General features: G+C 40.5%; 1 protein-coding gene across 9 annotated transcripts in view; it reads left to right on the top strand.

The window, feature by feature from the left end:
• fryb (furry homolog b (Drosophila)) overlaps positions 1 to 12,864 on the top strand; it is a 54,726-nt gene that overhangs the window by 19,901 nt on the left and 21,961 nt on the right. For all 9 annotated transcript variants that reach the window (XM_040033316.1, XM_040033310.1, XM_040033313.1 and 6 more), the window contains exons 2-24: positions 513 to 706; positions 2,102 to 2,155; positions 2,279 to 2,418; positions 2,804 to 2,894; positions 3,053 to 3,132; positions 3,262 to 3,342; positions 4,738 to 4,906; positions 5,220 to 5,312; positions 5,539 to 5,637; positions 6,974 to 7,075; positions 7,523 to 7,626; positions 7,879 to 7,987; positions 8,834 to 8,920; positions 9,413 to 9,584; positions 9,681 to 9,813; positions 9,910 to 10,017; positions 10,420 to 10,546; positions 10,844 to 10,957; positions 11,169 to 11,333; positions 11,595 to 11,681; positions 11,788 to 12,047; positions 12,171 to 12,360; positions 12,561 to 12,685. In XM_040033316.1, coding sequence (XP_039889250.1) covers positions 587 to 706; positions 2,102 to 2,155; positions 2,279 to 2,418; positions 2,804 to 2,894; positions 3,053 to 3,132; positions 3,262 to 3,342; positions 4,738 to 4,906; positions 5,220 to 5,312; positions 5,539 to 5,637; positions 6,974 to 7,075; positions 7,523 to 7,626; positions 7,879 to 7,987; positions 8,834 to 8,920; positions 9,413 to 9,584; positions 9,681 to 9,813; positions 9,910 to 10,017; positions 10,420 to 10,546; positions 10,844 to 10,957; positions 11,169 to 11,333; positions 11,595 to 11,681; positions 11,788 to 12,047; positions 12,171 to 12,360; positions 12,561 to 12,685 — 2,810 coding nt within the window. In that variant the 5' untranslated portion in view covers positions 513 to 586. The remainder of the gene's footprint in view (positions 1 to 512; positions 707 to 2,101; positions 2,156 to 2,278; positions 2,419 to 2,803; positions 2,895 to 3,052; positions 3,133 to 3,261; positions 3,343 to 4,737; positions 4,907 to 5,219; positions 5,313 to 5,538; positions 5,638 to 6,973; positions 7,076 to 7,522; positions 7,627 to 7,878; positions 7,988 to 8,833; positions 8,921 to 9,412; positions 9,585 to 9,680; positions 9,814 to 9,909; positions 10,018 to 10,419; positions 10,547 to 10,843; positions 10,958 to 11,168; positions 11,334 to 11,594; positions 11,682 to 11,787; positions 12,048 to 12,170; positions 12,361 to 12,560; positions 12,686 to 12,864) is intronic.

Genomic DNA, 12,864 nt, shown 5'->3' with positions numbered 1-12,864 from the left:
ACCTGCAAATGTTTCATTCTGTTTATTTATCAGAGTATGAGATTTATTACCACAGGAGATAGCACTCAGCTGCATGAATGCAAAGCAGGGAGGATCGTGTAAGGATTGCCAGAATCGGTGTCCATCACCGAGCCATAACTCAGTCGAAATTTGAACACACAGATGTGGTTTTTATTAGTTTGAATACAATTTATGCTCAAGAAGATGATTTTTACACTACCCCATTCCTCGTGACTCTACAAGTGAGAATCATCAACCATGAGAGCATTGCAAATATGAACTTCTAATGCATATTCAGCGCTGTTTGTCATGGTTCAGAAAAGCAAAAACAGGCTGAAGGCCCAAAAATGATGAGATCTGTAGTTCAAAAACCTTTAGCATTAAATATGCTCCAGTTAGCAGTAACGCTGGTAAAAAAATGTGTGCACGCTGGGGGCACAGAAGTATTTACTGTAACTCAGGGGTGACCCACAGAGTCAGAGTACTTCAGACTAACTGGCCTGTCTTATCAGCTTCTCCAGTGGGGCTGAAGCCATCCATCCCACCAGCCAGCGGTCCCTTGGGTGAGAGGAAGGGCCCCGTCGTCATGGCGCCTGTCAACGTGGACCCAGAGAGCAAGCCGGGCGAGTTTGTCCTAAAAAGCTTATTTGCCAACTTCACCTTGCTCTCTGAACGCAAGATCCGTATCATCATGGCTGAACCACTGGTGAGTGACCGAGCTTCGATTCATTCTTTTTTTTCTCTCCATGACGCTTAGTCCACTTCTGTCTGTGTTACAGCATCATAAACACGCATTTTGGCCATCTTATTTCATTATGTTAGTCATCGGAACTTTGGATGACAGTGTATATTGGCTCGACATTTTTATGCAATCCACAGTTTCCAACCTTTTTTAACTATCCAGAAAATCCTTTTGAATTGAAGCGCAGTGATCCACACAGGTGTGCACACAGGTGTACACACGGGTGTTCACAGACACAAACTATACCTTTCTTGGCTGCTACCTTAAAGCACATTTGTGTGCCGTCGGTCCTGCGTGCTGCACAACAACATTCAATATTTAGTATTTATTGTTATTCACTGTTAGATTAATGCGATGGTGCTGTGTTTATTATGTTGCTCTCGTTTTTTGCTTGTTCTTTTTTCTTTTTTTCTTTTTTTTTTTTTTTCTCTCAACAGGTGATCCGGGAGATTTTTTTTTTCTTTTTAAGTGTCCTCTCTCACTGTCCCTCTTCCCCTCTGTTTTTCTGTTCCTTCATCTTTATTTCTCCCTTTCCTATCCCCCAGCCATATCTGTCCTGTCTGTAACAACTGAAATTAAAATAAAATAAATAATAACAACAACAAAGGTCGATCAAATGGAACAAAACGACAAAGCCGTGACGATCCATTTGGCAAAGTAAATCCGTTGGGTATCTTTGTTGGCGTTCAGGCATCAATTCTGACGGCTAAAAAAACAAATGGGAAAGGCAAAAAAAAAAAAAAAATCCAGCCAAGCAATAAATGGACAAAGCAGTAAATCAGGGAATGCCTTCTCTTTATCGCTGTGTTTAGTGGATTGTATTTTACCTTGGAAACCCACGCACACTCCAGAGTCAGCGATCAAATACACATTTAACCCAAGGTTTTTTTCCTCTGTACTGTTATCATTTGAAAAAGCAGGCAGTCCTAAATAGTACAGGCTTAGATGTACCTGTTAGTGTACTTGAACTGTGCATGTTTACACCTTTGCTTGTCTCTATATGATCATTTTCAGTTTATGGTTCACAATGAGGCGCACTGTGTTTCCAGTTTTTTGAACAACAAAGTAACCCTAATATGTCTGAGCCAGAATATTGAACCTCTCATCTCACTTTTTTGTCTGTTTGACAAAGTAAACTTCTTCACTTTGTGTTACATTTAATAAATGCGACTATTAGCTTTGACCTTCTGACCTAGTGATTTATGAGTCTCACTCGCTCTCTTTTTGGACACAATGACCATTTTGTTCTGTCAGGAAACTGAACTGAATTTCTTTTCCTTGAAATTCAAAGCAAAATATTTAATAATGCTAGTAGACTAACATGAGTGTTTTCCACCTCTGTCTGTTCTTATCTGGCAGGAGAAGCCACTAAACAAATCTCTGCAGAGAGGAGAAGACCCACAGTTTGACCAGGTGTGTGTGTCTCATGTGGACACATACTATACACACTGTCACATATTTTGAACAGGACTAACCTTTTTGCCATCCTTTCTCTTTGTCTCTTGGCTCCGTCTCTTCTTCCTGTCATCTGTCCAGCTGATTAACTCTATGAGTTCTCTTGCTGAGTACTGCCTGCCATCCATCCTGAAGACTCTGTTCGACTGGTACAAGAGGCAAAATGGCCTGGAGGACGAATCCCATGAATATCGACCCCGGGCCAACACCAAGTCAAAAAAGTGAGAGAAGATTAAAATATTGGAGCTGTTTGTGCACATGAACACATGAACTGGATCGTGAAATACCTTCCTTTTAAAATGATTTATTTCAAGCAATGTAGGCTCAAATATTCCCAAACCAGCCTGAAATTTAGATGAGGATGATTAGAGTGATGGTCAGTCATTGTCCAAACATAGGTGTGAATGTCGCGCTTACTCATTAATATAACATAGACATAGAATTTGAGGTAGAAACCAAAATATGACAACTTTGAAGACCCGGCAACATTAATGCATTACATAGCGCAGTCAAAAGTGACCTTCACAGCTCTGTGCACCTGGGCCTAACAGAACAGACACCGTTATTGTAAGTGTACTAATATCGTCTTATGTCTGTCTTTCTCAGTGATGAGCAACAGAAGGACTACTTATTGGAGCGGAGGGATCTGGCGATAGATTTCATCTTTTCACTGGTGCTTATTGAAGTTTTAAAGCAGGTGGGGCACATTTTGCAGTCTGATCTGTTTGGCATAATGTCTTTTAAATGTTTAAAGGAGAAGCACTGATAATAATGCATATTATTATTGTCCTTCCAGAATAGCTCGTATGTGTTTAAGTGACAAAGTAAATGTAATAAAATTACATTTTACTGCAGATCCCCCTCCATCCTCTTTTGGATGGACTCATCCAAGAAGTCGTTAACCTGGCCTTCAAGCACTTCAAATACAAGGAAGGGTAAGACAGACGACCTATAAAAATTATATTGATACAATAGAATGCATTAAATGCATTTTAATTTTCAAATTCGTAAAAACTAACTAGTGCACTTGATTGATAATATTCATGTTAATGTTTAATTTTTAGGTATCTGGGGCCTAACACAGGCAACATGCACATAGTAGCTGACCTCTATGCTGAAGTAGTGGGAGTCGTTGCTCAGTCGAGGTATTGTTGAATTAATTACTGCTTACACTGTATGCATATTTGTGTAGCTGCACGCAATAAATGTTTGTGTCTCTCATGTAATTGTACCTGTTGCCAGTACTTTTTTATTCAGAAATAAATCTCCCTGAAGACCCAACATGTACAGAGCCAAAGCTCAATGAAAACTGAAAGCGAGTGCTTGATATTAAGGCCAGTGTTTTCAAAATGTAACAGCTGAAGTGGGTACGAGAAATCTTAATATTTCACAGTGTTATTGTTTTCCCAGATGTCTACAGTGAGTGGGGTTGTGGAACTCACAATAAAAAGAAAGTCCAGCTTGTCTCGTCAGTCTTTAAAAACTGCTGACTAAGGATGTGTGGTCATAGAGTAGAAATACAACAGAGAGAAAAAAAAAGTATTTTTTGTCTTTAATTTGAAGTAGAATCCAGGTCGTGTTACAGCTGTGGGCCTGTTTGTCTGGGTTAAAAATTTAATATGTGGCAACAGTTGCTATCTGCCCTCTTTTTGACCCAATTTTCAGTGAAATCAGAGATTACAAATGCCGTCTCTCCGACTTCAGCACAAGTAAAGAACATAGTGTAGTAATAGCTGTGTTCCTCAAGTCTGAATGTGTGCATAAGGGTAATGATAAGGGTCCTCCAACTGTGTCACGTAATGTCATGTGCGATGAAGGATAAAAAAAGAAATAAAAAATCCAATTTTACTGAGTTATTACTATGTAATACAGTTACACATGGCAGCTCACAAACTGTCACACACAAACACACACACACAAAGATAATAACCCCAAAAATCCACAAAGTTAATGGAACAAAGTTATCGACCAAGTATGAGATCTAATTGAGCAAAAGGAGAAAAACTGTCTTGTGTTCTTACACTAATCAAGTAGCATTCTGAATCACCTTTCTATGTTATTTATTTGCACTGCATTCTGCACACACAGGACTATGACAAATTTGAGTACACACTCTTTTCAGTTTAGTTAATGATAACAGTGTTTATATGTGCTTTATTTAAACTCTGCACGTAGAACAAGGCTAATAACTATTTCACTTACTAAACTGCTGCAGTAGCACACGTACATATTCCCTGCACATTGCCCCTCCAGCGCCTTTCTAAATATAGGCTTGTAGAGCACTGTTGGACTGTTGGTAGAATCTATCTGGCTGGTTGGTACATATGCAAAAAAGCATATACCCATGTGCATGTGTTTTTAAAAAGGGGGGGGGCAGACTAAATGTGCTCAATCTATGCAAATAAACAGAGATTAGAAGACTCTTGATGCTTTGTTTTAGTTATTCTTCAAATGTAACCCCCCCTACTTAGACATAGATATAATGGTATTTACTAAAACTCACGAGACTTGCTCATATCTGGTCACCATTTCCTTGGCAGGTTCCCAGCAGTGAGGAAGAAGTTCATCTCCGAGCTCAAGGAGCTGAGGCAGAAAGAGCAGAGCCCGTACGTCATCCAGTCCACCATCAGCCTCATCATGGGACTCAAGTTTTTCCGCATCAAAATGTACCCAGTGGAAGACTTTGAAGCTTCCTTCCAGTTCATGCAGGTAGACTGAGCTACTACTGTAATAGCTTCCTTGCCACAGTGGGCTGTATTTAGAAAGCTTAAAGGAATGATGTAGATTTTTTGGTTTTTTGGTTGGAATATTTGTACCTGGAAGCTCTTAAGTGTCATCATATGGCTTTCTAACCAAGTTCTACAAAGTAATCTGGGTTAATTGCCTTGTTTTTCACGCCTCTGATGTGAGTCGTAGTTGCAAGAATTCCCATGATCCATTGCAAAACAAAGCAATGGACATATACAGAGATTTTTTTTATCACTTTCTCTCTCTTTCTTTCTTTCCTTCTCTCTGTCTGCAGGAGTGTGCACAGTATTTCCTGGAAGTGAAAGATAAAGACATTAAGCACTCATTAGCTGGACTCTTTGTGGAAATACTCGTACCTGTAGCTGCTGTAAGTGCATTTAATCTTACTCCTCAGAACAAAAAAGAGTAGACATTAGGACAGGCCCAGATTGAAATTACTGCTCTCCATTTATATGATAAGTCTGATGTCTTAGGATCATCAGTATATAATGCTCCGTTTGTCTCGATCAGGTTAACAGAAATTGTTCTGGTGGGGGGAAAAATGAAATCCAATGTATATCGACATAACTTCTGCATTATCTCTCCTCCACCAGACCGTGAAGAATGAGGTGAACGTGCCGTGTCTACGAAATTTTGTCGAAAGTTTGTACGACACCACACTGGACCTGTCCTCTAGGAAGAAACACTCTCTGGTAACTTTTTCCCCGTATTCGGTTTCACCACTGGTAATCTCTCTTCATTTCCTCTCCATTACTAGCAGTTGGTGAAAGCACTTACTGTAACTCTCCCAACATGTGGGCTTTTATCTCTTCGTGGGAACGAGATAAGAGTGTAGTGTACAGCGCACTGGCTATTTTTTGAAGCTGCGCCAGATGGACAGTGTTTGCCTACAGCATGGAGGTAGGCAGGGAAATCAGCAGTTCATCTGACTCATTAAAACAGTGCACTAAGGCTAGGCTTTGATTACAAGGTTACTGAACTGTATGTGATTTTCAGTGCTATAACTTCCTTAAAATATAGACACAACTTCTCAGAAATTTCTTAGATGCACGACAACGCTCGCTGAGGTGGTGCATTCTCTAAGATGTAGCCCTACCTTTGGGATGTGTCCTGCGGTTATTTGACGGGCACATTTGATAACAAGACATGCCATCAGGCCGCTGTGCTGCATTATTTTTGCAGATTCTCTGCATACTCCAAGCCACCCATATGCAGCCAAGACCTGACACACCTCTCTCCAAACAAAAGTTCTTGTTTGGGGGGGGGTTCACTTTTTCCAAGTGAATTACACAGAGGCATGCACACTAACAAGCAGTCATCTGCCATGTCAGGGAGATCATACTTGACAAACATGACAGGAATGATAGCAATGTGGTGCTTTTCCATAATTGTTATTCATTTGCATTCTGGGTGTCTGAGTGAAAGAAAGAAATGGGCGAGAATCAGATAAAGAGTGCTCACTTTGATAAGGAGTGACAGGTGCGCTTCTCAAGGTTAGAGGTTCCAAAACCAGTCGCGACGCCTCTCTCGACCCGCGCTGATCATTAGCAAAGAATTTGTTTTAAAGAATGATCTGCATTCTGACTTACATAACCTTTAAGAATGACTGTATAGAGGAGATGTCAGGTCTGAGCCTGCTGGACATGAATATTCTGTTAAAAATCCGTAAATATGAGTCACTTCTAAAAACTCACACTGTTGATGGTTTGATTTTCTTCATGCGATTTCATGTATATACATTTTTTTTTTAATGGACAAAGATTGATTTCAATACCTGGGTTAAAGTTTGCAGTTAGTCAGACTGTCTCTGTCGCTTGTGTAGTTGGGGAGAAAGAATGAGTGATGAAATTTGCATTGATGTGCCATTATCGCACTACCTTTGAGCTTTCATCCAGAGTAAAATTGTAACAAATCAGAGAAGTGCTGTTTATCAACATCAATGTTTGGCTGACAGGTCGGTTCATCCCTCCCAAATTTGTCATGCGCCTCATTTAATTTTCTCCCATCTGTCTTCCCTCCCTGCACCAGGCCCTGTATCCTCTGGTGACCTGCCTGCTGTGTGTCAGTCAGAAGCAGTTCTTCCTCAGCCGCTGGCACATTTTTCTCAACAACTGCCTCTCGAACCTCAAGGTCAGCTGCTTCGTCTGTACGATGCAAATGCACAAATTACTGTAGAAAGGGCTGTTTGTTTCCCAAAACAGTATACTCATAAAAATAAATTATGTGTGAAAAGTGAACTGTACATGCACAAAACACTACAAAATATTTGCTCTACCCGCTAGCCCTTCAGCTTTAAAATCACCCGTCAGTGTTTATTGCTTCAAGTGAAGCACTGCAGCTTAGAGACTGACTGACCGGGGCTCATAAAGCCTCGTAAAGTTTATGATTACACTTTAAATCTTTAGAATCCAGTGTATGTTGGGCACACAGCAACAATTTATACTGTGCCTGTACAATAACAGAAAGAAATGCCCCTTAGGGTTTGTTTTGAGAGAAAACATTTCTGTTACCAATGTGTAACAAACTCTACCTGTTTTAAGTCTAATTGTTTTTTTGTCTGCATGCGTGTGAATGCAGAATAAAGACCCCAAGATGGCACGAGTGGCTCTGGAATCACTCTACCGCCTGCTGTGGGTGTACATGATCCGGATAAAGTGTGAAAGCAACACTGCTACACAAAGGTAATGCTACATCTGTTACTTTTCTATAAAATAGCATGTAAGATGTAATCGGAAGCTCGGTATCATCATGTTAAGCAATCATTAGTTATCTTTCCAGAAATAATCTTCTTCTTCTTCTTTTTTTAATTGTGCCGTAACTTGTATGATTAAGTTATTTAGTGGAATTTCCCTTAAACATGGTACACTTGTAAATATAGTCAAATGCATCAGGAATTACAATGCTAAGATTATTTACATCTCTTTGTCCCTCAGTCGCCTGACGTCCATCACCACCACTCTCTTCCCCAAAGGGAGTCGTAGCGTCGTGCCCAGAGACATGCCCCTGAATATTTTTGTCAAGATTATCCAGTTTATTGCCCAGGTATTATTATTATCATTATTATCATTTAACCATGAAAAAAATAAACTCTTAAGATTAAAAATCTCTTTTTCAAGAGTGTCCGGGGACAAGAAGAAAAGTGGTACGCTCATAAGTTGCATAAATTAATAGCACACACACATAAAAATCCATAAACCAGTTAAATACAGTCAAAGAGGAAAAAAATAAAACACAGAAACAACCAAGATTATAACCTTCATTATCTGTAAAAAATGAATACCTTGATAAATGGTATGAGCGACCAAACCACATAAAGTGTTGTTCTTGCTCAGAGAAATAAAGTCACATTTGTGTGCATAGCATAGTGGGGGTTTTTTCTGTACTGTTACTGAAAAACAGACCAATGCAATGATTAATCCAAAATTCTGAGATGGCTCGGTTCCAGTAACTACTCAAAAGCTAAACAGTAATGAAAAGTAGAGGCTGACCAACAATGTAGGACATGAGATGTTTTTTTACATTTCACTAGAATCCATTATCAAAATTGATTACATTCTATCTGATGTCTGAATTAGCGGCAGAGGGTTTTGAAACCTGCTCTAATTCTGTTTAAGTGCAGCGCACTCTTTGCTCTTGCATTTGCTGCTGTCATGTAGCAACCGTGTAAAACCCCAGTTGCTACATGACATGAGTTTTTGTGACTCCGACAAAATAAGAAGTATAAATAAGACCTTCAGTGTCCTGTTTTGTTTGTTTTTTTTTCTTTGATTTATTTTTATAAATAGTTTTTATTAAAAATGTCCCACTGCTGACAGCAGATACACCTGCTGCCTCACACCATGTTGCCTCTAAAATCCTGTAACTCCAGCATGTTTGTCCTTTCTTCAGGAGAGACTCGATTTTGCTATGAAGGAGATCATATTTGACCTGCTGAGTGTTGGGAAGCCTGCCAAAGCCTTCAGTCTCAACCCAGAGGTAAAAGGGAGCGGACACAGGCATTCAGTTGCACAAAGATCAACAGTGGATCTCCCCGGGACATTTTATAGATCTAAGCATTCCAACTTTGATTTCTATCAAAGGAATGTAAAGAACAGTATGTGGTCTGCTGGAAGCTTCAACGTAATTAGCCTGAAACGGAGGATATTCACTTTACCTAATAATAGTTAGGAGAGATGGACTTGGCAGTGAGCGTATCCTGTGTTGGACATTATGTGCTAAACTATCGATTGGTGTAATCTGACAGTGCAGTATGCTTTGCACAGTTTAAGGATGTTTACAGTCACAGTGAGGCTTTTTGACAGTATATCAGCAGTTATATAAATAGATCCCGCTCAGCTACATTCACTGCAGGATCTGTGTCTTACTGGGAAACAATGTAATAATGTTGATCTACATTGAATTCTGCTTTATATCTTCCATTGCTCTTGAAAAACTGGCATAAAAACTGGCGCTGTATCCGTCTTCCAGCGTATGAACATTGGTCTGCGGGCGTTCCTGGTGATAGCAGATGCTCTCCAACAGAAGGATGGAGAGCCTCCTATGCCCAACACAGGAGCCACTCTGCCCTCTGGAAACTCTCTGAAGAAGAAGAAAACATATCTCAGCAAGACACTCACTGAAGAGGAAGCCAAGCTAATAGGTCTGTGTGTGTGTTTGTGTGTGTGGGTGTCTGGAGGCTGCTGTAATTTGAATGTCTCCCCCTTCATCGTCTCTGTTTCTGGCTGGTTCCCCACAGGCATGTCCTTGTACTACTCCCAGGTGCGAAAAGCTCTGGACAACATCCTGAGGCACTTGGACAAGGAGGTGGGTCGTTGCATGATGCTCACAAGCGTCCAGATGCTCAACAAAGAGCCAGAGGATATGATCACGTATGTAACTGCAAAGTGGAGTTTCATTCCGTTTGAAATTTTGCAAACGTGATCGAAAATAAGTGTCCAATGTACTCCTCCGTTTTCCATCTTTAGTGGTGAAAGGAAGCCTAAAATCGACCTGTTCAGGACATGTGTGGCTGCCATTCCTCGTATCCTTCCTGATGGCATGTCCAAGCCTGAGCTCATAGACTTGCTATCAAGGTAAGTTTCAGGTCTAGCTCAAGTTCCTCACAAATACAATAAAAAAACTGAATCATTAAAAGAATAGAATACATTAAATTATAAGTCAAACTATATCAGTACAAGTTCTTGGTTTCAGTTTAGTTTTTTTAGTTTCTGTGTTACTTTAAGGCTTTTTTGTCTTAATGTGGTTACATATTTTCAGGGGAAACATGTAGGAATTTCAGAACAGGCATTCAGTGCAAACAATACACAAAAACTAACCAGATTTCCTGCTTCCTTATATTTTTATTATTGTTTTATCCTTTTTTTGATTCAAATTTCTTTTCACTCAGTTGCAATTTTAGTTTAATTTTAGTGAAATATAAGCTTTGTAACACAAATCTTGCTTATTTTTTGTCCGTCTGTCCGTCTGTCCCTCAGACTCACAGTGCACATGGACGATGAGCTTCGTCTTATTTCCCAGAATTCCCTGCAGAGCCTGTTACTTGATTTCTCAGACTGGAGGGAAGACGTCCTTTTTGGTTACACACATTTCCTTTTACGTGAGGTATAGCACAACCTTCGGATGTTTTCATGCTGCTCTTCTAAAGTGTTAAAATCATACTACCTACATAGTGACATATTAGAAACATTTCCCCAGAACTAATTTAGATTCTCACAGAGTGATGTGGTCCTTAAACTGAAAGGTGAACATTTAGAACCATCATAGTAGCTTCTTACAATAGGACCTCTTTATTATATGCTTATTCATAATTTCAAAGTGTTAGCCATAAAACATTGTTACCACTTATGACCGAAGGGGGTTCACTTCACAACAGGAGTGTTGTATGCTAAATACTTCCAGGTCCAAGACACCCATCAGTGTCTGCAGGATGCATCCGTCAAGCTTCTTCTCCAGCTGCTCACACAGTGGAGGTTAGCTCTGCAGCTCCAGGGGAAGATGCGAGGGGGAGTTGAGGTTTGTATAGAGTACTTTATCATTATGACAGTCACACTTAAGCCAACTATTTCCTTTCCTTTAGGAGACATGATGTTCAGTGTATTTAAAATTATATTAAAAACATTTAGAGAAGCCACTGAGCTTGAAAGGTTGTTGAGGTCTTCTGGGTTTGTCGGTCTGTAAATGCATGCTTAATTACTTTTTACTAACCCTCCTAACTTTCCATCAGGCCAGCCCTAGATTGCCAGAGCGAAGCCCTCATTGTTCAGTACTCCATGCGGTGGAGGGCCTTGCTCTGCTGCTCCTCTGTTCGTGTCAGATCAGCACAAGGAAGCTGGCAGTCGGCGTGTTAAGAGAAATACGTTGTCTCTTCACGGCACTGGGACATGCTGAGGTAAAGCACAGAAAACTCACATCTTCTCCTACCAGCTCACCAGCTTGTCTCACTTTATAGACGGTAACAAAGCAGTGAAGAAAAATACAAAAACAGTTCGGTAACAAATGCAACAGCAATCTTGTGACAAACTGTGATTAAAGAGGGAGAAAGGGTATGGAAATAGGATGGAAGGAGAGCCATCTGACTTGCTGTGATTAGACATGCATTGTGTGACGCTGTTATAAAAATAGCTGATTCTATAAATGTCTTTCCCTAAAGGACGATGACAAACCCATGATAGAGGTCATGGACCAGCTGAGCCCTGCTGTAATGGACAGCTTTGTTCACGTGGCTGTTTCTGACTCAGTATGTATATTTGTGCTTAGAATGTGAGAGTGATCAGTAACAAAAGTGTATCGGATGTGATAAGTGATTTTACAAATGACTTATTTGCTCCTGTTGCCTCTCTCAGTCCACCTTGCCTCTCAGCCACCACGTTGACCTCCAGTGGCTAGTGGAGTGGACGGCTCGACTGGTGAGCAGTTCGTACGACGTGAAGAGCCCCAGCCATGTCTGGATTTTTGCCCAGTGTGTGAAGGACCCATGGGTGCTCTGTTTGCACATCTTTTTGCGGCAAGAGCATCTGCCTAAGCACTGCCCCGTTGCTCTAGGATACGCCTGGCCCTACGTTTTCACACGGCTACAGCTGCTGCTGCCTCTGGTTGATCCCAAGTACATGAACTCACATTTATTACATTACACTTTAAGGATTTCACTCTAAATAAAATGACATGCAATGATAGCAACTTGTGTATGAAAGATTAAACTAATGCATTTTCACCTGTCTTCATGCAGCAGCCCAGTGAACGCTAAGAAGACGAGCACAGCAGGCGCCAGCGACAGCTACATCTCACTGTGGCGCAATTACCTAATCCTCTGTCTCGGAGTGGCTAAGCCAAGCATCATGTCACCTGGCCATCTCAGAGCGTCTACACCTGAGATCACTGCCACCACACCTGATGGCAGCGTCACCTACGACAACAAGGTGCGCATTTGTCCTTCAGTTGATAGCAGAGACGTAGAGTTTAGAAATGTGCACTATTATTTATTGATTTCCAACTAATGAAAAGCTTAAATGATTGGATCTGGAAACAAAGAGCAAAATGGACTTAAAGTGTGATATTTTAAAATGTAAAGATTGATCTCTGTGTGCGTGTGTTTTACTTATTTATTTATGTTTCATAGGTTATAGGCACGCCCTCTGTGGCCTGGCTTTTAAAGCAGCTCGTCCCACTGATGAGAGCTGAGAGTCTGGAAATCACAGAGTCCCTAGTGCTGGGATTCGGATGCACAAATGCTCTGGTCTTCAGGTACTGGAACAATAACCTACACAACAGTAATAAAACACAAATCCTGCTTTGATGATGTTAGCCTAGGTTTCAGTGCTAATGTTATTCTTGCCTTTGGCAGAGAATGAACTGAAAAAGACTGAATAGACAGAACAAATACAGTTCTAAGTAGATGATATGCCAGATTTGATCTGAATCTC

This window comes from Simochromis diagramma, unplaced genomic scaffold (genome assembly GCF_900408965.1).
Source record: "Simochromis diagramma unplaced genomic scaffold, fSimDia1.1 OVJJ01000216.1, whole genome shotgun sequence".
Lineage (NCBI taxonomy): Eukaryota > Metazoa > Chordata > Actinopteri > Cichliformes > Cichlidae > Simochromis > Simochromis diagramma.
The sequence above is the reverse complement of the archived record's forward strand: the minus strand, read 5'-3'. Positions and strand labels throughout refer to the sequence as shown.